The sequence below is a fragment of the Anopheles marshallii genome, chromosome 3 (genome assembly GCF_943734725.1).
Source record: "Anopheles marshallii chromosome 3, idAnoMarsDA_429_01, whole genome shotgun sequence".
Lineage (NCBI taxonomy): Eukaryota > Metazoa > Arthropoda > Insecta > Diptera > Culicidae > Anopheles > Anopheles marshallii.
Genome location: NC_071327.1, coordinates 26,901,905 through 26,926,613, shown reverse-complemented (window position 1 = coordinate 26,926,613; position 24,709 = coordinate 26,901,905). Strand labels below are relative to the sequence as shown.

At 43.8% G+C, this 24,709-nt stretch overlaps 4 protein-coding genes across 5 annotated transcripts; 2 read left to right on the top strand and 2 right to left on the bottom strand.

The window, feature by feature from the left end:
• Nucleotides 1–447: 447 nt before the first annotated feature.
• LOC128711323 (protein diaphanous) lies at nt 448–9,710 on the top strand. Its single transcript, XM_053806192.1, has 3 exons — nt 448–542; nt 606–814; nt 6,718–9,710. The coding sequence occupies exons 1-3, from the start codon at nt 448–450 to the stop codon at nt 9,708–9,710; spliced, it is 3,297 nt and encodes a 1,098-aa protein (XP_053662167.1).
• A 2,079-nt stretch (nt 9,711–11,789) lies between these two features.
• On the bottom strand, nt 11,790–14,329 carry LOC128712421 (uncharacterized). Its single transcript, XM_053807314.1, has 6 exons — nt 14,220–14,329; nt 14,041–14,150; nt 12,597–13,957; nt 12,362–12,523; nt 12,129–12,254; nt 11,790–12,050 (listed from the first exon to the last, which is right to left on the bottom strand). The coding sequence occupies exons 1-6, from the start codon at nt 14,318–14,320 to the stop codon at nt 11,790–11,792; spliced, it is 2,121 nt and encodes a 706-aa protein (XP_053663289.1). The 5' UTR covers nt 14,321–14,329.
• A 468-nt stretch (nt 14,330–14,797) lies between these two features.
• On the top strand, nt 14,798–15,241 carry LOC128712420 (probable DNA-directed RNA polymerases I and III subunit RPAC2). Its single transcript, XM_053807313.1, has 3 exons — nt 14,798–14,815; nt 14,887–14,987; nt 15,049–15,241. The coding sequence occupies exons 1-3, from the start codon at nt 14,798–14,800 to the stop codon at nt 15,239–15,241; spliced, it is 312 nt and encodes a 103-aa protein (XP_053663288.1).
• Nucleotides 15,242–17,343: 2,102 nt separating this feature from the next.
• Nucleotides 17,344–19,734, bottom strand: LOC128713678 (apoptosis inhibitor 5 homolog). 2 transcript variants are annotated; one of them, XM_053808541.1, is made up of 9 exons: nt 19,654–19,734; nt 19,415–19,576; nt 19,170–19,322; nt 18,921–19,094; nt 18,634–18,837; nt 18,345–18,545; nt 18,067–18,263; nt 17,737–17,931; nt 17,344–17,668 (listed from the first exon to the last, which is right to left on the bottom strand). In XM_053808541.1, exons 1-9 carry the CDS (start codon nt 19,732–19,734, stop codon nt 17,344–17,346), a joined length of 1,692 nt encoding a protein of 563 aa, XP_053664516.1. The 2 variants fall into 2 exon arrangements, with proteins under 2 accessions (XP_053664516.1, XP_053664517.1); XM_053808542.1 differs by having other exon boundaries at nt 17,344–17,661; nt 17,739–17,931.
• Nucleotides 19,735–24,709: the final 4,975 nt, after the last annotated feature.

The window sequence follows — 24,709 nt, the reverse complement described above, 5'->3', positions numbered from 1 at the left end:
TAACAATAACAACAAGCTTCATTAATCGGAATGTATATTTCACATACAATACATTTCACCCCAAATATATTTTAGACGGTACCATAAGCTCAAAGTAGGATAAATAAGAATTTCCAGTGATGGTTGGAAAACCACAGACGCGGTCGAACTGACGAGACCTCAGCCCAACTTTTGACAGTTGTTCCATCAGTTGTCAAGCAGGTCAGTATGAGTGAACCTTTCTTCCACTCACACATTGAAGCTGGTGCGATGAGCATGTAAAGGAAGAAGAAGAAATGATGTCAGCCGTGGAGCATCGCTGCTCTTTCGTTCGTGATCTATTTTATAAAATATATATCGGAAAGTGTTATTGTTTGCTTTTTGTGTAGGTTAGATTTCTGTCCAATAACAAATTGAATCGACCATTGGCGCTGTCGTACCGATCCGCGCGTCGCGAGTGCGTGAAAAATGTCGAAACACGATCGAGTGAAATCGGGTGGCTTTCTGGATACGTTGCTCGGCCGACCACACAAGAAGCTTGGTCGGCATGGAGGGAGTGGGGTGTACGGGAACGGTCCGAGCAACGCTGGCGGGAACTTCAGTGGATACGGAGGGAGTTACGGTAGCCTTAACGGGGGCCGTCCACTGTCCGGCCCGGACGCGGATCTGGTATCCATGATCGAACCGAACGAAACACATCGACTAAGCGAGGCGGAAGTCAACAAACTGTTTCTCGAAATACTCGAGGACATGAACATTCCGAAGGACAAGCGCGATCCGCTGCTGGGCAAACCGCTCGAGGAGAAGCGCAAGATGATCGATATGCATGTGAAAGGTAGGTTCAGAAGGTGAACGCACATACCGATACAACGGACAGCAGCAAACGACAGACCAAAAAGCGGACGTAGGCATTCAACAAAGACGCGGCTCGCGCAGTGTCGCGCGGCGGGGTCACGCCAAACGTGCAAGCGAGACAGGGAACGCGAGTAGAACTGCATTTGGATGGTGGTTTTAGGTTGCGTTTTGTTTATTTACATTGGCAAGTTTGGATGGAAAGGATGCGCGCAAGGTCTACCACAACCAACACCCCGTTGGCCGTTACTCTTTCGCAAGAAGAAGGCTTTTGATTCAAAGGTCTGCAGTGAGTGCAAGACATCGCATCCAAAGGCCTTGAAGTGTATTAACGCACACCTCTATTGGAAGTCCATCGTGACCCACTAAAACATCCTTCATACGTTACTTGCAAAATGCAGGGTGAAAACGGTAGTGGGGCGTGTACCCAGTGCGCTACAGATAGCGGCCCGTGCAGAAAGAGGGTTTGTGGGGGTGACCCTACCTCGTGTGCCGTACTCAAGCCGCCCGTGCAATTGTGAAACGAAAACACAACATCCACGATCGACAAGCATAGCAAGAAGAGTCGCCTCAAAGTGCATTAACGTATTGTGAGTAGTTGAAGACACGGGACCAACTCGGGGGTGTTTTGCACTTGGAATTCACGGCTATAGTGAAAACACGTTACTTCAAGGATGGTTCGTTGATGGGGATTCATCTACGCGGTTGTATTTTTAGAGCTGAAAATTGTCGGCGTCGTATCATTTACAAAATTAACCGGTCCAATATCCTTCTCCGTGGGGTGAACTGGTGAAGGTTGTACAACAAGCACGCTGAGATCATACCTTGGTTTGGAATTCCAAAAATATCCCTTTAGCGACGTCTCGTCCCTATTCGTGCCAAATTACCCGCGCATCAAGACGGGCCCAGCAGTCGTTGACTTTTTGTCCCGCAATAGCAGACAGGCATGCAGTAGGCGATGGAATACTCTTCGTCCGTGGATATATTCATCACTGTGGCCTCCTTTTATTCTTCTGTGGTTGAACTGTGGTTTCTTATCGCTCGCCGTTCCAAAGGCTGCAAGTCATACAAAGCCTTCGGGCAAACGATGCGTGTATAATTTGAGCATTTACATTACATTAGTGTGGCGCTCTAAAGCCGCTACAATAGCTTCCAAATGTTTAGTGTGACAGAAAAACAGCAACAAGAAAGTCTTTAATTGCTAACAGCTGATGCTATTACTGCAAAGACAAAACATTAACAATCCATACAAGGTGATAAGTTAGCATTAAACAGGGAGCCAGCATGCTAAACGACCTTATTTACGAAATGTGTAAAATAGCGGCTCATCTAGCAGTGTATGAGCTCATAATTATAATTGTCTTATCGCCTGTTGCGCGCTCGGTATGTGTTATCATGTCGTTTTCCACCCCAAAACACTTGTTCTGGGTTTACTTTTACGACAACTACAAAAAATGCGCCCACCTTGAACACTAATAATATCTTGGCCTCCTTTTCGTACCCGAAACAGGGATACAAAAATGATAGAGCGATTTCGTTTGTAAACAAAGCAACGGAACGCGTTCAAATGTTTCAATTCTATCGGCTGTAGTGTGTAATGACGCGAACCGCTCTAAGCTGCAAAGTACGATAGTATGCCCGGTTGCTGTGGTTACCGCAATCAGCCATTAGAAGCATTTAAAGTGGAAGTGGGAGAATATTCAACAGGTGGCACGGTTTGGGGTGCAGCAGGTCATGCGTACGAGCGCGAAGGGGAGGACCGGGTAACAATGTGTTTACTTTTAGGTCGCGTTTTACGCGCGTTCTGACCATGTGCAACAGAAGCGACGCCCCCGCTTACTATCAAGCGTACCACGCATGAGTGCATCGTCTCGTGCGAGTTCCGGTGAAGCCGAAAAGGAAAACGAACCGAGAATATGTACTTTATGTACTCACTGGTGAGGAAAGAACTTTGGACGATTGAATGTGATTGATTTGTCCAGAAAGAAGAACTCAGCAGACAGAGCGATACTCAATCGCGATGAAACGCCCAACAGTGGAAACTTTATCAACACGCAAGCGCGTTAAATGTATCGTATCGAGCGCGACGCAGCTTAGCCAAACAAGTTTCAATAAGTCGCACATACCCGAACCCATCACCAAAACCATCTATCAGATTTATTCGCATTCTTTGGAGTAAAAAAAGGAATTCGATCAATACCAAAATGTTCCTATCTTTATGTTCTCCACCGTAGGCTCCTCAATCCTTCGCTGCTTTCACACTGCAATTCAATTCTGCTATTGAATCAACGAAACCCGCCGTGGTTTCCGGTGGTCTTTTTGATTCTTTTTCTAACTGTTTCTTTTTCGTTTTATCGGTTGTCAGCATTCTAATACGAAGCTTCTCGGGACCGCCACCACTGTACGATCTTGCGTGTCGCATGTGCTAGAACGCTTCCAGAACTATTCGGGCAACGCACCGTGAAATGAGAAGCCGTCGTTCGCTCTTTGAAATAGCTCACTAATGTCGATGCTATTTTGCGCTGCGGCTGAACCACTCCACCAGCAAAGAAAGCTTCACAATCGATAATCAACACACATACGTTGACTTTGTTTCTTCGCTGTCGCTTGCGGTCGCGGACATAAAACCCTTGTGTGCTGCTCGATAAGAAAACGGTTAAACCCGAAGCAACGGGAGAATGTCGCCATGAATGATGGCCGGAAAGCGGAGAACGTGTTTGGCGGTTGAGCTTACGAGGCTGGTCACCATTGACTCATGGTCAAGTTCCTTATAAGCGCATACCGCGTCGTATCGCCTTTTGGGAGGGTGACTTTACACATCGTCCGCGCCCGTCGTCATCGTTCTGTTTTATTTGCAAAAATTGCTACCAACCGTTCGACGTTGCACACCGTTCTTTCACCTTGATGAGACAACAGGTCCATCTAACCGAATGAGCTGGCCATCGTTTGTTCGTTCTGATTCAACACCAACCTCTGTTGGTAAGTCTCATCTTTGTTTGGTCCCTCTTGAATGGTCAGCAGGGGAGATGATTCAAAAGCAAATAACAACTGCTATGTGACGGTTTGAAGTGAATAATGATCATCTCTTACCTTGTTTTGATCAGCGAATCCTTCCACTGGTAAATAATGGGCAATTTTATTGGAGAATTTACGATAGGACCTTGAGCAAAGTGTCATACATAAAATTGAGACATACTGCAATCTGCCCTTGTCTTAACAATATAATGAAGAGAGCAGATTTTTTGGTCTAAGAGAGACTTAGTACAACAGATTGAACTGTTACATTGGGTTATCATGTACATTTGTTAATTCGTTGGAAGATGTACCCAAATGTCCAGACAATGAGAGACAAAGCACTGATCAATAATTATTATTCCAACAGGAAAAGTCTTTGGAGAATAGTGGTTGAGAAATTCTACATCACTCATGCAGAACATTGGAAGATGCTTCTGTTTAACCGAGAGAATCACTAATTGGATCGTTCTCCGGACTGAGAAGGCCAGAATTTGTCTTAGTCTGGAATTCGTAATTTGTTAAAAAGTTGTAAAAGAGTTTGCAGCTCCTAATCTTCTAGTCTTTTTTTAATCTTAAAAAAGAAACAAGAATTTAAAGAATTATATTATTATTTTTTAATGAAAGAACCTTAAATATTGAGGGAAACCAAGCCAAATACTTGTACTTGTATTGTACATTGAAAAACCAAACCCACGGGAAGTAAAGATCAGGAATTAAATTTTAAGGAAGCCAGATGTTTTCGTGTAGACATCGTTAATGATCACAAGGACAGACCGTCCCTATCGCTATGCGCATAATGAAACGCTCACTATTTTCATTCGCGTCATTAAGTAGACAACCAGCTACAACACATTGTGCAATGGCACACAAATATTGCTACAGTTAATAACGATCTTTTCTCCACGCAAAGCGACGCTTCTTTGTCTTTCCCTATTTGCTATGGCAGCAATGAGCATCATACCGCTGAAAGATGATCATCACCGCCATCCCGCGTATATCGCAGGCTATTCGCGTGCGGTTCCTACGCTGCGTCCCATTTATCTACAAGGTGCGCCACGTGCTCAGCCAGGCCACATGCCTCACATTACGTCAAGCAGCAAAACAACCACTCGCTTGGCAGCCTCTTGGCGGCCTATGTGCCGCGCTGCATTCGATCGCCCGATCGCAAACAAACGCTTCACTTGATCTCGCACCTTCCTGTGCTCGCTTCATTCTTTGCCACGTTCCGGCGGCCAATGTTCTATCCTTTATTTGCCATTTCTGCACGTTTCTAGTCAGTGCATCTTGGGCGTTTTCTTTGATTATTTTCTTACACAACCATCAGCTGTTCATTCTTGCGAGCAGAGTAGAACCACTTAGAAGAAGGATCGCCGATCGTTTTTTTAACCGCTCTCCATTTCGCTAGTGAAGTGAATGTATGCCCAGAAGAAAAGCCACACATAGGCGCGAGGAAGTCTAGTCGTTCCGGCCGGCAAAACAGCAGATTCGTGTTTGAGCCTACTGCTTTGCTGCATCTTCTTTTCCCAACACAAATGACCACTTCTTATGCGACGGCAAGTTCAAGGTCGACGCGTTTGTTAAGCGTTTGAGGCTGGACAACAGATCGGAGGAACTTGCCCATGATGATGCCACGGTTCTCGAAAGCTCTTCACTCATTATCATTTTTCGCTCGTTTGCATTACATCATCGTGTGGTCCTCGTCATGATCCTGTTTTCCTGTTTTGAGCGCTGCAATGACGTTCATCGCTTCAACGCTGTGACTGTTGAATACCGCTTGACTGAGAGTATCGTGTCCATATCCATTTGGAGGTAAAATTCATACTTTATTCACAAACGTACGTAATACTGCACGCGTTGCTCTTTATGCACCTGCAGCACACAAGGAAGACGATCTTGTGCTACAGTGTCTCCACCTTGTTGGAAGAAAGCAATATGTACCCGGCCATGTTTTTGTCGATGACACCATCACGCTATAATTATCGCTCCACTAATGGTTTTTCAAAATATCGTCTGTTTATTCAATTTGCCGTGCGGAAGAAACGACGATTCTTGAACTGTTTACTGGAGGACGTGTAGCGGGGGAATGATCATTCGTGTTTCATTTGCCCCATAAGACACGATTTACGTACTAAATGCGCTTGTACTTCCTCTTTGCTCGGGAAGAATTTTTAATACCACTGCTCAGCACGAGAATGAGCTATCGCGATTTATGCTGTAAACACTGCTTTAAAAATAGTACCGGTCTTGTTTTGTAATCTATTTTTCCGCCCCATCGATTGGCATTGGATGTACACACACACACGCGCAATTGAATCTCATATGTGGGTCAAAGATTGATGTGGTGTGGAAATGCTGGGATTATCTTTTTTTAATGATCGATCTACTAGAAGAATTTGTACGTAAGTGGTCTATTGGTTCACTCAAGCATCCACTCGTAAACTATTAAGACTAACTGTTACTATTGTTTTTTTTTAATACCAACAGATAACTCAGTCCTGTAGAAGCTATGAAGGGGAAAGGGAATGAACATCACCTCTAATGCAGGCCTGTCCAACAATTGGCCTTATAGTAAAAGTGTTTGCTACGCCAACCAGTATTTAAGCTCCTCGAACCATGATCACTGTATTTGGTCAAAAATCAAGATAGACGATCGTCCCAAAACTTGTGTTGGGACTCACAAGCCACTCATGAAGTTCAATAATGATTTTACAGAGTTGTGATGTGTACAATTGTTTAAACAGATGAACCAATACATTTGTGTCCCGGGTTCTTCAGAATACCAGACGGTTATTTACTGTAGAAAAAATACGTTTAATTCATTAGCCTAACTGAATCTAATTCCTATTTCCGGTATCGCTCTTTCATTGGCAGGTAAAATATCCGCCGAACATCGCGGTAATTCACGGTTCGAAAAACCCTCGGACTATGTGCAGTACCTTCACGAAGGCGACTATTCAAACCGATCAAGCAAGCTGCTCGGATGTTTGGAGAGTCTTCGCGTGGCATTGACCAGCAACCCCATCAGCTGGATCAAGGACTTTGGCGAGGATGGCATCAACGAAATCGTTACCCTGCTACGGTACTGCAAATCGGGCCCGCGACGAATGTACAAGATCGAGTACGAATGTTTACGATGTCTGAAGGCGATCCTCAACAACTCCTGGGGTCTGAACGTTATTCTCACGCCGGATCAGCACGCGGTTGTGCTGCTGTTGGCGCAATGTGTCGATGCCACCAACCCGCAGACGATGTGCGAAGCGATAAAGCTACTGTCCGCCTTAACACTGTTGAAGGATCGTAACGGGTACGAGAAGGTACTGCGAGCGATCACCAATGTCAGCTCGATGCGAAAGCCTGGTTCGGATCGATTTCGTCCGATTGTGGAGGGTTTGTTTTTGGATCACGATCGTAACTACGAGCTGACCTGCAGCACGATGATCTTCATCAACTGTCTCATCAACTCACCGACCGACATTAACTTCCGGCTTCATTTGCGGTGTGAAATGATGCGCGCCGGTCTGTACGAACGGATCGATCAGCTGTCGGAGATGGTGGAGAAGAGCGGTAACGAGAATCTGGTGAATCACTTCAAGATCTTCAACGGCTACCGGGAAGATGATTTCGAGGAGTTTTCCAATCGGTTCGACAATGTGCGGCTCGAGCTGGATGACATGAATGATTGTTTCGAACTGCTGCGGAGCCTGGTCGTGGACACGAGTTGCGAGCCGTACTTCCTGTCGATTCTGCAGCATTTGTTGTTTATCCGTGACGATCACCAGTATCGGCCGGCCTACTTTAAGCTAATCGAGGAATGCGTTTCACAGGTCGTACTGCACAAGAGTGGGTACGATCCGAACTTTGAGAGTCGCGATTTCCACATAGACACCAGCACACTGCTGGACGATATGGCGGAAAAGACGAAACAGATGGAAAGCAAAAAGTCGGAAGACTTCGAGAAGCGTATGACCGAGCTGCAAACTGCGCGACAGGAAGCGGAAGCCCGTGTAGCCGCCCTCGAGGATCGGCTGAAAGAGATCGAAGCGACCGGCGTTGTCGTGTCGCCGAAGGGTAAAAGTAAACTACCTCAAATCAACATTCCTCCGCCACCGCCCGGTCTGCTACCCGGTGTACCTGGAACGGTGGCAGCACCACCTCCTCCACCCTGCCCGGGAGCAATTCCAGTTATGGTAGGTGGTGCACCAGCACCACCACCTCCACCCTTCCCGGGGGCTAGCGGTGGTCCCCCACCTCCCCCTCCCATGCCCGGTATGGGCGGTGGTCCACCCCCTCCCCCGCCGATGATGATGATGGGCGGTGGTGGATTCCGGCCACCCGGTATGCCGCCGCCCTTCCCCAATGCCGCCCCGAAACCTCTGCCGTACGGTTTGAAGCCGAAGAAAAAGTGGGACACCGATGGCCCGATGAAGCGGGCCAACTGGAACGGTTTGGATGCGCAAAAGCTATCGGAGAACTCGTTCTGGGTACAGGTGCAGGAAGAGAAACTAGCCGATAATGACATTTTCGCACGACTCGCCATGAAGTTCTCCTCGAAGCCGGCCAAACCAGTCGACAAAGATGCCAGCGATCGGCCACAGTCGTCGAAGAAAAATATCGATCTGCGCGTGCTGGACGGCAAAGCGGCACAGAACCTTTCCATCCTGTTAGGCGGGTCGCTGAAGCACCTTTCATACGAGCAGATCCGTACGTGTCTGCTGCGCTGCGACACATCCGTGCTCAGTCCGAGCGTACTCCAGCAGCTCATCCAGTATCTTCCGCCGCCGGATCAGCTGAAGCGACTGCAGGAGATACGGGCGCGCGGTGAAGATTTGGCCGGTGCGGAACGGTTTGCGGCCACGATCAGCGACATCAAACGGCTCGGGGCACGGTTGCAGAGTCTCAGCTTCAAGATCGACCTGCCGGACATGGTGCAGGATGTGAAGCCGGACATAGTGGCCGGAACGGCCGCATGCGAGGAGGTGAAAACGAGCAAAAAATTCGCAAAGGTGCTGGAACTCATCCTTCTGCTCGGTAACTACATGAACTCGGGATCGAAAAAGGAGCTCGCCTTTGGGTTCGAAATGAGTTTCCTGCCGAAGCTGTCCAATACCAAGGACTACGAAAACAAGCAGACACTGCTGCACTATCTCGCCGAGGTAATCGAGAGCAAGTTCCCGGAAGCGCTCACCTTCCACGAGGATCTTTCCCACGTCGATAAGGCATCGCGCGTGAGCTTGGACACGATACAAAAGACGATGCGACAGATGCAAAACTCGCTGAAAAACCTCGAATCGGATCTGAACAACAACAAAGTGCCGCAAAGCGAAGACGATCGATTCCTCGAGGTGATGGGTCAGTTTGCGGTTGAGTGTCGGGCGCAGGTCGAAGTGTTGGGCCGTATGCTCGCGCAGATGGAATCCCTGTTTACCAGCCTGTCCGAGTACTACTGTTTTGATCCGGCCAAGTACACGATGGAAGAGTTCTTCTCCGACATTAAAACGTTCAAGGATGCGTTCGTCCAGGCACACTCAGACAATCTGCGGTTGCGCGAGGAGGAAGAGAAACGGCAACGGGCGCAGGAAGCGAAGGAGCGTGCCCAGCGGGAACTGCACGAACGCCAGCAGCGCAAGGTGGATCTGATCAGTATCGATCCGGGCCAAACGCAAGAAGGCGTTATGGATAGTTTGTTGGAAGCGCTCCAGACCGGTTCGGCGTTTGGCAATCGGGAGCAGCGTCGACGACGCGGACCTCGACCGGCCGGTGCCGAACGGCGTGCACAGCTTAATCGTAGTCGATCGCGAACCGGCATCACGGCGAATGCGTTCTCCAGTCGGGAAATGCTTTCGGAACTCCTCGGGCCGGCGTAGTAAGGTAGTTAGGGTGTGCTTTATTTAGAGTGTTATTTTATGAATTGTGTTATCGTGGGTGCCAGGCCCAAAACACAACCCAGGGGACGTACAATTGAGATTTATTTGCAATTAATCCGATGAAAGGAACTTTTACAAAAAAAAAAAACATTACCGAATTGGAACGAAACAATATGAAGAATCAGTATTTCTATTTCTACTTTTTTTACATATACACGCAATAAGAGGGCACTAGGAGAACTGATTTGTGAACGTGTACAAAAATAGTGTTGGGACAAAGGGGAGAGAGTGGTGTGTGCGTAAAACTTTATTTCCCCCACTCGTCGTATGTCACATCGCGTTTGTCAATTTTGCGTATGTTTCCGGATAGTTGTATAACATTCTTACAAATTAAGCCATGGTACGAGAGAAGAAAGGAAGAGAACGTGAAAGCCAAACGCGAAGCGCAATTGACCTAAAACAAAAAAAAAACACCAGACTACACACAAAAGACTACAAAAAAGCGCCTTAAATAATGAAGCAAGTGAAACAAACGTGATAATGAACCGAGAATGCACAAAACCGCAGCACGCAATACGCGATCGCGATTATGCACACACACACAAAGCACACGATACATCAGCCAGGATTTAGGCTTAGGAACTTAGTCGTGATTATAGCGCAAACAGGCAATATAGTGGGCGCTGCGACTTTCTACAGAGTTGTACAAAAATTGATGATAATGTCGCAATTGTTGGTGGGGTAAGGCGAGCGCCATAAAACTTATTCAGACATTGTGAATCGGAGAACGAAAAATGAAACCACTTGTATGAGTATCTGAGAAGAAATAACTGCGGATATATGTAATCCTACCGATACAAAACAAAAAAGACACCAAGGCCAGAGCGTCAGGTTGGCTTAAATGGACAACGATTTATAAAATCAATACTCCATTTCAAATATTTTGTCGAAGATGAAGCAGATGAAGCGAATTCAACAAAAAAAAACCACACATAAGTCTGCCGAAAACCGTCGGGTACAATATACACATATTCAACGAATGTTAATACAAACATATTTTTGCTAATTGTGAAATTGTTACAAAATAGACGCGATATAGCAAGGGGTCGTCGTCATCACACACACACACATGCAAGTGAAGGATGCAGATTTTTTGTACGGTGTTTCCTTTCTTTTTTAAAGCTTTTTAGCGCCTAGGTAGATTTGTTGCTATACATTTACGATATATTTTCTCTATTGTTTAGCCGATAGATATCAATTGTACAGATGTCCTTTTGTTAAGAAAAACAATAAAAAACCTCACATTTCTTTAGAGAGAGAAAAAAAAAACATACTGGTGTTTGTGTGTTGCACTTAATAGAGTAATTGTTGTTTGTTATCAACTTTCAAAAGTTTACTTACTTATCCTTGGCCTGCTGCAGGAATCCTGAAACGGTTCTACCACGCCTCTTTATCCCTGTGGATAACCTGAAATAACTTTGCGGACTTTACGGGTTGTCCGGTGGCATTCTCATGACATGACCAGTGCCTGGCGAGTCTGATCCACTGTACGAAATACATAGTACATAGTGTGTGTCATCATCAGCATTGAGTCATTGCTTAGAGAAGTGGCTGCAGACTGTAGAAAGTCCAATTGGGCTGACCTTTGAGCCAAAAAGGTGAAATTTTGTACAACCTCAAGTCGAGGTGGTTTACTCGACTACTCACTCACCTTTACACAAAATTTGATCACATTTTGCTTAAAGCAATAATTTAAGGTGGAAAGGTTATGGTTTTATTTGCCAACAAATTGTCGATAAAATTACATTATTCTCCATGTGTTGGGGAGTTATAGTACATTAAATAAATTAAATACAGTTATAAATACACATCAAAATGTTGCAAACACATATTTAAATAATGGATCTTGTAAATAGTATCGATAAATATTAAACTCGTTTAAATTAGAAATGTAATTGATTGCATTGCGAACCAGCGTTCCATCGAGCTAGAATCAATGTTACGATAAGTTATGATAGTATGTAACTACTATTTTCGTTATGTAGTTATAGAGTTATTCTTCCACCGCAAAACTATACCTCAAACTGGGGTAATTAAGGTAGCATCAGAAACATCCACCTGTGGCAACTTTAAACTAACGTTACAAATGTAATGGTCAACGTTACTCTCAACCGTCAACAGATTGGCCTGCTTCAGTAGTATAATGTTTTTGAATAATTTCGCAGCGCTTAAACAAGAGTTTGCCTGCAATAACTGTCGTAAGCGTTGCAATGAAAGCGGATGTCCGAGTTGCTCCTCATTATTCATTGCGCCCTGCACTGTGAGCAATATATCGACGACCTGGAAAACAGCAAAGGACGTTTCCAATCATGATAGGCGGCGACTAAAACCTCATCGCGTAATACTGCCATTACATACCATTGTATCGATTGGTAACATCTCCTCTACAGCTTCTTCATTGGTCGCTATTGTTTCGAGCTCCTGTGCCTGATTAAACAGCACAGAACTCACATCCGGCATGGGATCATTTTCGTTATGAACTGGCTTCTGTTGCTTCTAAAAAAAGGTAAGCAAAACATTATGTTAGCAAATTGTACGGAGTTTACGGAGGCGGGTATGCCTACTGTGATGTATTTTGATAAAAATCTTACCGTTTTCATGTTACGATTTCCTCGTTTAGGTTTTTTCTCCGGTCGTGAGTCCGTTTCGACTACCGGTTGTACGACGTTATCTTTCAATGATTCCTTCAATACCGTTGGAACATTTTCTACAGGTTGTAGCTGTTCAGTCGCTGTCTTTTCTTGGCCTGTGGACTAAAAAGAAAATTAATTCAATGAGGATATTAATTACTAAATATAAAGCGATAATATTTAAACTGTACGTTACCGTCCCATCCGTAATAGGTTTCAAGTGGAAACGTTCCGACACTTCCGTCAACTTTCCATCAATTGAACCCAATGCCTCCAGTTCATTCGGATGAATGCTCGCTACCATATCGGGCGTCATTAACGTATCTTGCTGAATCGATTGCACGTTTGACTGTTTACCGCCTATTTGGTTGATCGCAACTAAATTCGATGTTTCAGTCACGCTCATTGTAGGTGGACGACTAGTCAATTCGTAAGGCGTTTGTTGGAAGCCTGAGTCAATTCTCTGCGCTTCTGGTGCCACCTCACGCATGACCAGTAGTTCGCGCAATTGATGCTGCTTGTAGCTTTCAGACAATTGATTCTGGACGTCCTGTATCGCTTTGTTCCAGATCGCATGATACGGAAAGCTAAAAATATCGAAATTTCGTCTCGGCTTTGGAAATGATACTGTCATTTCGAACGGTTCCAAACGTTCCGTAAACGAGCTCTCTTGCTGGATACGTCTTCGACGCGGTGCAGGTGCTGCTAACAGCTCTGAAGAGGAATTACTTTCTACTATTGCTGGTCTGGCTGACACCCTTGAACATGACGGTCCAGAATTCTCTCGCGATGGTCCTGGTTGAACTTCCGTTGAAACCGCTGCAACAGTCGCTGGAACCGCTGCAACAGTCGCTGGAACCGCTGCAACAGTCGCTGGAATCGATGCAACCGCCGTGTCCAGAGGAACGGCATCAGTTGGACTTTCGGTTGGCCCGCCAACTATTTCTTCTGCAAGATATTGCGGTAAAGCAGGTAGTGGAATTTGTGCATCTAGATTAGAACCATCCAGACCCATTTGAGCAACTTGACCCGTTACGAGCGGTGTGCTGGTCCCCAACGGTCTCTTAAACATGGGCGTATTAATGCTTTTCAAGTCAAGCTCTTGAAAGTTATCCGCAAGCGGTGGAACTATGGGAATGCTCGGCAGTTGTGAAAGCAACATGTCCCGTGTCATCGTCTGTCTCATCGACATTGGTGGCAACTTCTCGCCGGTGCACAGTTGCAAAAAATCCCGCGCCCCATCCACATCGTTACTACCAAAGTTCTCATCATCTGGTAGTACTGCTAATGGCATTACGATCGGTATGGGTGCAATTTCTTCGCGCAACTGATAGGGATCGTTCGGTGGTCCGTGTGATTCGTTTGATCTGGTTGGTTCCATCACACCTTCAGTTGCAATAAGCTGAGCCGAAGGTTGATTATTGCGGGTGGAAGGCAGATCATCAACAGTAACTGTTTGTGTATCGTGAGAAGGTACCACTTGCCTAACAGTACGCGGCTGTCCAGCACCCTTCCCAGGTTTGCGGCTCAGTTTCACGACATCCCGTTTATATCTTTCTAAAAGTAGATACGAGCCAGCAGCAAGAGAATTACTAAATATGTGGGAGCACTCTTAAAACATACTTAAAACTAATACACACTCTCTTTCTGTTCATAAAATTCAGCCGTCTGCAGTTTTTCCCCTTCGCAAATCCGATCTAGCGCTGCAGGGTGGGTTTCGGTCTTGAGTAAATCGTTCAATTGGCAATTCCTGAAACCAATCGTTAAAACATATGATAATCTGAAGCTCGATTGAAGGATAAACATTTGCCAGGCATACTTCACGATCTGGTATTCTTCATCTGTTAGAAGATCTGATGGTTTTATGTGTTCGTTACTTGTAAAATACTTTTTTACTATTATTTTATTAAGCCTTTCCATGCTGTTACTGCTCACTGTCACTACGTTTTTCAAAATGGCCACGATTGTAACAAGCACCTAGAGAAGGATTTCTAACAAACTCCGATTTCATAATGTTCTAAACTGGCAGCACTGCCTACCGTTGTCAAATGTGCACAGTGGTCGATCACAACGTACATCCTGACCAGTTCGTTTATTTGTAGGCTTTGTTTTTGTAAATTTTACAAATTACGATACAGTAAACAGCATTTGCGTATTAATGCAAAGAACATGCCATGCCTGAATATTTCTTAGTTGGAAAGTCGTAAAAAACACAAATTTGCGCTTCAAAGTTATTAATTTTACGGTCCTTTGTAGTTCCGTGCGCGACCTGAGTGCGATGTTTATTTGAAGCATGACTGATTCACAACAATCAACAACACAGCGTGTTCTAGCAGCGCGACCGCCGAGTGATATACGAGCTAAAATTCCTTTTTCTCATTGCAACTAGCTTCCACTATGCCGATATTAGCTGAGGTAAAAAATGATTAATATAACTCCAGGTTTAATTAGCTCTAATCAAAGTTATTCTGCCCTCCTTCGCACAGCTTACAGGCGACGAGAATACAAGCGAAAGTTCACGCACATTTGTTTTCGAAAACGAAGGCCACACGTTGGGAAATGTGCTTAAAAGCATCATCTGCAAGTAGTAAGTTGAACATGGGAGATTCTGGTGTGTAGAAATTACAGTCTATTCCATGCATTTGCAGCCCCGATGTAAACTTTTGCGGCTACACGGTTCCACATCCGGCAGAAAACAAAATGCATTTCCGCATACAGGCTGCCAAGAACGTCCGAGCAATTGATGTCCTGCGACGTGGCCTGGAAGATTTGGAACGCGTATGTGACCATACGATAGATACGTTCGAAGCAGCAATAGCATTGCATCAGGAGGAAGCTTAACGAAATTTCGATTGTACTTTACTTACGTTTATGTATAGGGCCCAGCTGTACGTAGCAAAGATACACAATTTTGTGAATGGTAATTGCATATTTTACATTAAAATATAACGGCATGGTAATGAGGCCAAACTCATGCATTGTTTCGGATTGATTAATGGTCAATGGTACGCATGTTGCATCACACCACGAAGTGTTTTATTTATGAGAAATTCGAACCAAGTGTAGATGGAGGATTGTGTATTTAATGTTTTATATAAGAACACTATCGTTCTGTTAGATCAGCTATGGGCAACACTACAAGTATTGTAGCATCATCGCCACTCATTTCGTCTACCCGACGGTATAATTATATAGCATGATAATCTATATAAGTAACGCAAAACACAGTCGCATGTATTAGCAAAACGTACGACTGGCATTGGCGTATTACCACTCACCACACGAACACATTTTAAATTGTGCTGTTGGGTAGGTGATTCGTTAGTTCTTGCAATTAGTAAAAAAAAACACCGTACAGTGAATTCAACTGAAACAGCTATACACTGCAATGATCTATTCCAAATCCCACACTAAATTTGTTTCGGCGGTTCATGTACGCTTGTAAAAAGTTGTGCTAGTATAATTTACAGAAAAACAAATAGAAAGGTTGTTTTTGTTGCAAGCAGTAAGAGAAGAAAAAGATCCATTTAAGAGAAAGCATAATGGATTTAAGAAAAGAATATGCTTATCTCTAAGTTAAACGTATAATAATACCACCGCGTTATCTATCCCTTCCGGTCACAACCATTTACTGGTCAAAAAACGAAATGGTATTTCCAAAAACAAATATGGAGCAATGGGTAGGTGGCCCAAGTACTTACAATGCTAGCGACAGGGATGTTAATGCTGCACATTGTCATTTAAGCTCCACGCCAAACGGCTCCATTACGATCAGACAGACTTACACGCTGGAAGAGAATTGCTTCATGTGACATTGGTGGTCGGCTATCGATGGTTTCTCCCTCTGGACGATGGGCGACGAAATTGTAAAAACAGGTATGGTTTATAATTAAAAAACGCGAAGGTACAGAGTGTACAATTGAACGCTGAACCTATTGTGTTTAAGACACATCTAAACCCTAAAAGCTGTTTGGGATCATTTGACTTCAGGACGTTACTCGAAAGCAAGGAATGTGGAACTGGGAGAGGATAGTTATGGGAGTTGCAGTGGGATACACGTTAGGAACGCTGATGAAGACAAATCGTTGGAAGAGCATTATCGCTGGTTGGTGTCTGCCATTTTGCTGATACGTTGAGTTGTTCAACTTGTTATTCATCGTTGCTTTTCTTCGTTCCGTGGCCGTCGCTGTTACCGGGTTCGATCGGTGTACCGAAGACATATTTATTTTATGTGTGTACGCGATGTTTTCCAAGTCGTTGTTAGAAATATTTCGGGAAGGGATATTAGCAAAGGAAGACAATTAGTAACACGAATCGTAGCTCTACAACCGAGTGCCCTTTCAATATGCCTAGGTTAATGTTTAATGGATTAAATTTGGATTAAAGTTCTTCTATCAACCCATAACGGACTAGTCGCGTTTTAAATCCTATAGATGAATTTCTAAGGTCATTCATTAATGACACTTTTTCATCGACCTAGTAACAATGATACACAACATTATTACGGATCATAAAGGAGCATTACTTGATGTAATAATTATTGCAACCAGATGAACAAAAGTGCATTTGCATCAAACACAAAGTCTGTAAATATAACTTATATCAGCAACATTACAGTAATGTTGCATTAATTCTAGCTTCCTATGTTTGACTGCATGATAATAAATCAAGTGTCCTAAAAGACTTGATTGAAAAACACTCGTTTCTACATAAAACCATATAAAACTCAAATTAATCGTATGTCTGTTTTGACACTGTTGTCAAATCACTACGATAAAATTGCAAAAAGGGAACATTTGCAGAGAATATCATAAATTATCAATGCAGACGAACTGTCTTAATGGTAAAGTGAGTGAAGAAGCGGGCGAAAATCCCACCTGATTAGAACTGTGTGCATTCTGTACCTTCGCGCCCTTTGCAAACCATACACGCTGTGTCACAATTTAATACTTCCTTTTTCCTCCATTGTTACGGCCACCACCACCACCGAAAGCTGATCCATAACTGCCACGGCGAGAATTGCCACCGCCACCACCACCGCCGCTTGAACGTCGGCCACCGCCATTTCGATGCAGCTTGCCGGAATATTTACCAGACGGTGGGGTATACATTTTCTGTGAACCTGGGCCTGATTTGCCGTGCTTTGGCCCTTTGGTGTCGGGGGCCGTTTTGCCATTGCCATCGAACGTGATCGTTGCGTGCCGTTTGTTTCCGGTCTTGGTAGCATCTTCTTGCTTCTGTTCTAGTCGCTGTTGTTGTTGCTGTTGAAACAATATACAACAATATAAACAATATACATTGATACAATATTAATGTGTTTTCTACGAGTTCTTACCGCTTTCTTCCCTTTCGGTACAACCCAGGACAACTGTACGACTGACTTGAAGCTTGGTGGCGAATGAAATAGGTCACGAATCAAAGTGCTGATGTTAGAAGTAGTTTTCAGTGCAGTCACTTTAATTTGGTTCTCGTCGGACTTCATCTCTTCTGCACTTTTACCCTTGACGGCTTCCTGAAGTTTCTTGATGTACCTAAAATACGAACCGGAAAACGATATCAGTTTACAATTTGCATACTGTTTTCGTGGAATGTTCTTTGCAAATAACCGAAATTCTTTAAAGTACAAGATGGACAAGACAGTTAATTAAACAAGAAACACAACTCACCCCTGCGTACCCCGCGCCAAATACTGTAGCCGAGAACGGAAATCTTTCAGCTTTGCTGGATTGTCAGGGAACGTGAGAAAATCGGCTGCCTGTTTACCCAGGGTGTGCAGCGCATACAGCAGACATTCGGCATGTGAAAAATGGAACGAGGGTGTTTCGTTCAAATCGGCATCAAGTGGTGGCAATGGCATATATTCCTGGAATGCGTTAATAATGAGTTTTGTTATTTTCCTGTCCTCTGCAATGGTCGGTAATATGCTTTTGTTTCGATACAGTACCAGTAACACCTCATAAATAGCTTCCACTTTCTCGGAAGCTTTCTCCAATGTTCCACAGAACGCAGTCATTTCGGCAAATACTTTCAGCAAACGCTGTTGTGTCTGCTGCTGGTCATCTGCAGCACCGATCAAACACCATACGCTCGGTCGCAAAAACTTCTCACACATGAACTTTACAAATAGAGTCGATTCCACCTGAGACTGCGGGGAACAATCGATCAAAAATTGATTATTAGTCTTAGCGATATTTATATAGTGATACAATAGGCTGAGTCATTCGTAAACTTACCGAAAAGTACGGCATGGCCTCAGTCGCACACTGAATAAAACGTTCCACAGTTTCATCGTCCGATGCGAGCGCACCGGGATCGCTTTCCAGATCTGCTTGTTCGGCAGCCAGTGTTACCAGCTCCACATGACCGGGTAGAGTTTTGCTAAGCTTCGTTTGGTTCAGGATAGACATGCACAGGTGAAACTCGTCCGAGCTTACGTCCTAATTGAGAAAGAGTACAAAATCAAACCGTTTACCATACCGTTTACGGCAATATTGCAATGCGTTGCGTTGGTGCCATTTACCAGTGTGATTTTTTTAACCTCAGCAATAATGAAATCTTCCACCAGTTTCGTCAAAATTTGAGTCTCAAGTTTCATTATTTTGTTGTTTATAAACTGAAAGCTGCGAAAACGTGTCGTCTCCTCACCGCCTACGATTTGACTGAAAATTCCAGTCAGCGTTCCAATTGCATCGTACTAAGAAATAGAAATTCGTGTTTATTTAGATATTAAAAAAAAAATGAAGCAACCTTTGAACGTAGGTTACCATACCTTTGCCAACGTAAGTAACGACTGATGCACTTGCAGCAACTCGGCTGAATCTTCGGTAATGAGCAATTGGGCCAAAATGTCACCGATTCGAGGCGTATGCTCCGTTGTATCACGACACAGCTGTGGCAAATCCTTAATTGCTTGCCTTCTTATCTGGAAACGTAGATCGAATAGTTGGCAGTAAGTTCCCGTTCCCTCATTCCCGTTCATGATGAATCAGAAGGTTCGACATTTTGTATTCCTACCTGCGTATCCTCGTCCTCACATAGATCCAGCTGACTTTCAATGGCGAGATCCGCCAAGCTGGGAAAATGCTTGAAGAATTTCCCAATGAACTGGGACGCAAGACGCTTTTCCTTCGCCGAACCCTTCACCGCATCCAATATTTCCTTATATTCGGCCTCGTGCTGAACGGAGAAGAACAACGAAAAGTGTAAACAACTTTTTCCGGCACTATTAAGAGATAAAAAAAATGTAGCCAAACCTCGCCGATTTTTTCCTTGGCGTCACTCAAGATTTCATAGTTCTTGTACAGCTTTTCTATTCGATCGCCGGAGTTGTCCATGGTGAGATATCCTTATTGTCCGCGGAAGTGTGAAAACGATAGGCAAATTTTACTGAAGTAATCAGTAAAAGTCTAGAAAAAATTATTCACAAATGCACGAAAAAGTCCTAAACGCGAATGTATGTGCGTGTGTGTACGTTGGTTTGAAGTCGACATTGACAGATGGTCAAAACTAAAGCAAACCTTAAATTCCCACAGTTCATTATGGTCAATCGCCCGGATATTTAGACCATAGTTCTAGAGAAACGGGGGTTTTGGCCAAAGTACATCGTTTGTCACCCACTGTTCTACCGTGGAAACGGAAGTAAAAAAATCTACAGGGTGAATCTTTTCGAAGATAATTTCGAACACGGTCAAAACGGTTTTCGAACACACTGTTTAAATTTTCAAGCGAATTTTATGTTTTTTTTTGTATGAATTGTAGACATTTATTTTTATATTATTTAATGTTTCAGAGAATTGAAAACTATTAAATCGTATATTTTATATTTTAGATACATTTTCATAGATTTCAATGCTCGTATCCGTCCATAGATTTTCAAACAGGTCCAACATACTTAGCATTGCTGTATGATACACCTATTTGGCAAAACTATACATACACGTGAACAAGTTATGCACCAAAACGCAGTTCTCCCTTACATTGGGGTACATTGTGTATCCAGTATGTGTACATAGTGGTATGGAAAATATCTATGTCGTGTAATCGGTTTATACATTGTCTGTTTATTGTCAAGTTTATTTGAAAGTTATCCATCTTCTTCCTTCCTTTTACTGAAGGTGTTTCTCAGCTCTACGCAAGTGTTTAGTCCATGGCTAGATAAACAATTTTGAGTACAAGGGATTTGCCTCCACAGTTGACAATTTTTGTTATCAGATGGCTATTATATTTAGATTATTTGAGCCTTAAAGCAAATTTTCAATACATAGTTTAACAGTGTATACTAAAAAGAAATATTCACAAACAGAGTTTAAACAAGCAGTTGCATTGACATTCCATATTCACGTCTATTTGAATATGAAACTATCAATTGCTAATGTCGGAATCGAGTGAAAGTTTGTCTCCTTGTCCGTAATCGACTTTCCTCTGGATGATTTCCTTTTCGAGAGTGATAGCGAATGTTTCTTATCGTAGACTCCACAAGCGCTTCTTCAGTTTTCTCTACGCAACGCGCAACTAAAGCGAACGTTATATATTTTGCCGCCTTTCGGGAGATCCATAAAAAGAGTGGACGAAAATTTTATGCCTTTATTCCTATATTAATTTACTATCCGCTCCACACAGCGAGCACACGGTGGCCATACGGAGAAAACGGACCGGGGGCCCGGTGTAGATTGACGGCCATACACCGTCTAATGAGTTGCAGTATGAAGCCGCCGAACGTTGTGGTGAGAGGGTAGAGTGAGACAATACCCCGTTCCGATATTATCGCGCTATTAGCACCGGTTTTCGACCATTTGCCGAGCGCATCATAGCAATAATCATTAGAATAATGTCGATGGTTATTGCGCGTATTTGTTGATTAATTTGATTTTTACACTTATTTCATCGGTCGCGCTTTCCTTCGCGACGCCAAGCCGTAAAGATCTTGCAAGTAGTACTCCACAAGAATTGACGATAAAGAACTGTGCTTGAGAAGTGTGAAGAAAACCACTTCACAGAGCTTTACGAGCTTCTTCGTCACATTTTTTTGTTTGCAAACAAAATACACAAAGAACCTGTGGTGACGGTAATTCAACCAACGCTTGAACCGCACATGCACATGTGCAGCAAAAGCGCGCTATAAAACTAACCAAAGAAAGCATTAAGAATGTCGCAGCACTGTCGACAGGTGATTATAAAACCATCAAAATCAAAACACCACTTCAATTGCAGCGCAAACTGTTGCACGGCCGACATACAACTACAGTTCTACTGATAATTCCCGTCCTGCGGTTGATCGTACACCAAAAGCACGAATGCATTGCGCCCACTTTTAAGCCCACCGGAGAATATGGCTGTCGATCTAAGCTGGTTGGGAAAATTTATGATGTTTCTACCGGGACACCCCGCCACCACCTTTGAATTAATATGGTGACAACGACCACAATGTGCACGAAATCAAACCGTCAAAGGTACTACGTCGCTAGAGTCTTCACCACAAGCTGAAAGTGTGTTTGTTCGTCGTGCGCCGTTCTGAATGCGTCACGCGGTTCTATGTCATATGGTCCCCGACTTGTGTGTGTGTGTGTGCTTTTTTTCTTATTGCTTTCTACGCAAATAAAACCTAGAGCCCTTGGCACACAAAACGATGAGTAAACAAAGGTTAAATATCAGTCGCTCCGATATGTGTGATAGATATTTTCCACCGTATTGTGAAAGAAGGAACTACACATCTAACAAATTGGTTCATATGACGGCAAATTGAAGCCGTATTATTTATACAATTTATCTATCAACTAGCTTAAAAGCTTTTATTGAATATTTTTTAAACTGTTTTAGAGTTATTTTTGGGGGTGGCCCGGTGGCATGATGGTAGCGGCGCCGGTCTTCACACGAACGGACCGGACCAAAATCCCATCCGGACCAATCTCTCGTACGCAGGACTGACTATCCAATAAAGTCACAGAATGCCAGAAATGGCAGGCCTAGACCTTCTGAGGCTGTTGTGCCGCTTAAAAAGAAGTTTTTGATTTAAGGAAAGACTGAATCTTTTTGTATAAAAAAGTTCTATACGTCCTTACGATACAAATGAACCATGTTCTGCTGTTCCTTTGGCCAACAAATTGATTATTTTATTTACTATTTATCTACTTTCTTACTAAACTTATCCGGTGCTAGAGTTTCATGGTTTGGCCTGCTGTAGAAGTCCTCTCGACGACTCAACGCCATCATTCCATCCATGTGGATAATCTAAAAGGACTTTACGGACTGGATTGTCCGGTGTAATTCTAATGACATGACCAGCCCATAGCTACCTTACGAGTCTACTTCGCTGTGCGACGGTTAGTTCGGCGTACAGCTCGTGCATTGTAGCGATTCCTCCACTGTCCTTACACATAGACGAGACCAAAAATCCTTCGAAGCTTCTTTCTCTCGAACGCGATCAGGCGTATTTTTTTGTTCATTACTTTTTTTAGTTTTTGAATTCTTGAAAGAGTTAGTTCCTCAAATTCTTTATTCTCCAGTTCCTTAGATTTTAAAGTTCCTTTGGAATTTTATCACTACATAGGATAAAAAAACCCCAATATAACCGATTCGAATACGAGCAGGATGTTAATGGTATCTCCTGAGAATCATTTGATGATGCTTAGCGTAAAAAAGCTGCTCCTTTTTAATCGAGAATAGGAAACCATCCGACCGGTTCCTTTATCATCGTCCGTACAACAACGGGCCAAACCTAAAACGATCATAAATAAGTTTCAAAGAACGAAGCTATTGCATCGCGAAGAACTTCGGACGTATCGGGCTCGAACGAGGATTTCTCGTTAATTGGACCGACCATCGGAAGAGGCATGTCCGTATCAAGGTGCCCGATCGTGAAAGCGTTTGGAAGAACTTTGGAAGAAAACTAACACAATCCACGATCCGAGAACCCGGTATCGTGGAACGTGCTTTGGGAAAGTAAATTCTTCTAGCCTATGGGTTCAGCTTCCGTCAGCAGGTTACTACAGCTGGCTCAATTATCGGGGTCCGCACCGTTCCACCGGTGTATCCCAAACGGGACCGATCATAAATACCACGAAATATGCCTTTCTATCGTATGCCTTTCTTTGGGAAGGAAGCTCCTGCTTTGGTGTCTCATTTAATGAAGCATTTCCAAGATGATTATATCATCGTTCAAGTTCTTCAGAGCAAATTAAAAGAAGTTGGTAGGATTATATTAGAATTAGCTCTACTATGCATTCAAGCAATTCAGCAAATTTGATCTGAGTGTTTTGTCAAAACCCGAACGGAATTATTTCTCTTCCTGATACTGTTTTCCAGCAAATCTTGCACCGTATGGACATGGAAGTGGTGGAATGATCATCGTTTTAGTGTCGGCTTCAACCTTGCATCCTGGACATTCATGCTCGATTCTACAAATCGTTTCACATTGAAAGAAGTTGTAAATTACAAAATGTTTTATACTGGTTCTTCCCTACCTTGCCAGTGCTCCGGTGTCCGTTCTTTCCATTCGAGATGGGACCGCTAAAAAACATCGTTTTACGGGGCGCAAGTGAACGACGTTGTTTTGGTCAGTTCCATTTGGAACCAATTGCACACGATCGATCAGATGGACTCATCTGTCCGTCAATGTCTCGCTCTATTCGAAACATAAAAGCTGCCATCAAAATTTTAATGAAACGAGAACCCGAGCAGGATGGTAGCCATGAAGTGATGTAGCTCTACGGTTTTTTTACTTAGGTACGGTAGAAACCCGTGTACGGCATTTATCAGCTCATGGGGTGGAAAACGAACCGATCCCGTGGAACAAGGAGGATCGATCAGCACAACGGGTGTGTCATAAAATGGAAGTCTTCACCAAAGGCATCTCGTGACAGAAGCACACGGCGGTGCCCAAAGACGCAGCTCGGTTGTGTTCCCTTTTCTCTTTAATGTCTTCATTTGTTAGAAATAGGGACGAACGGCCGATCGGAAAGCCAATCGCCGTTTGCCGTTCGTTAAGCAGCCATCCCACCTTAATAGTGGCTCTTCTTCTTGTCGTTTTCGATTTTAATTCTGCCGCACGATCAGATCCGTTTGATCTGCTAACAGTGGTATAACCTGATCCAAAACGGCCACTCGCACAGTTACAACGTTTGCCTAAGAAGGGCTTCATTTGTTCAGCGAGATGCGGATTTCCAAAATCCGTACCAAGCGGGACCGGTGCGCTTCAGCTGGTAGTGTCTTAATTAACTGGATTCCCGTTTTGGGGTTTCCTTCGTTGAAAATACCGCTGCATGACCAGTCCGAATCGGACGAATGGGTCCCGCTGATTGGCCAAAGCAGGCT

What these genes read in the sequence shown, in the direction of transcription:
- LOC128713678 (XM_053808541.1), bottom strand. Translation starts at nt 19,734, where the DNA reads ATGGACAACTCCGGCGATCGAATAGAAAAGCTGTACAAGAACTATGAA. An exon ending in CGTTACTTACGTTGGCAAAG is followed by an intron (nt 19,095 to 19,169) that starts GTATGGTAACCT and finishes TCTATTTCTTAG; the next exon opens with TACGATGCAATTGGAACGCT. An exon ending in GTACCGAAAGGGAAGAAAGC is followed by an intron (nt 17,669 to 17,736) that starts GGTAAGAACTCG and finishes TTGTATATTGTT; the next exon opens with TCAACAGCAACAACAACAGC.
- LOC128712420 (XM_053807313.1), top strand. An exon ending in AAAAGCATCATCTGCAAGTA is followed by an intron (nt 14,988 to 15,048) that starts GTAAGTTGAACA and finishes ATGCATTTGCAG; the next exon opens with CCCCGATGTAAACTTTTGCG.
- LOC128711323 (XM_053806192.1), top strand. Translation starts at nt 448, where the DNA reads ATGTCGAAACACGATCGAGTGAAATCGGGTGGCTTTCTGGATACGTTG. An exon ending in CGGCATGGAGGGAGTGGGGT is followed by an intron (nt 543 to 605) that starts GTACGGGAACGG and finishes GAGTTACGGTAG; the next exon opens with CCTTAACGGGGGCCGTCCAC. An exon ending in GATCGATATGCATGTGAAAG is followed by an intron (nt 815 to 6,717) that starts GTAGGTTCAGAA and finishes TTTCATTGGCAG; the next exon opens with GTAAAATATCCGCCGAACAT.
- LOC128712421 (XM_053807314.1), bottom strand. Translation starts at nt 14,320, where the DNA reads ATGGAAAGGCTTAATAAAATAATAGTAAAAAAGTATTTTACAAGTAAC. An exon ending in GAAGAATACCAGATCGTGAA is followed by an intron (nt 14,151 to 14,219) that starts GTATGCCTGGCA and finishes GATTGGTTTCAG; the next exon opens with GAATTGCCAATTGAACGATT. An exon ending in ATTTTATGAACAGAAAGAGA is followed by an intron (nt 13,958 to 14,040) that starts GTGTGTATTAGT and finishes ATCTACTTTTAG; the next exon opens with AAAGATATAAACGGGATGTC.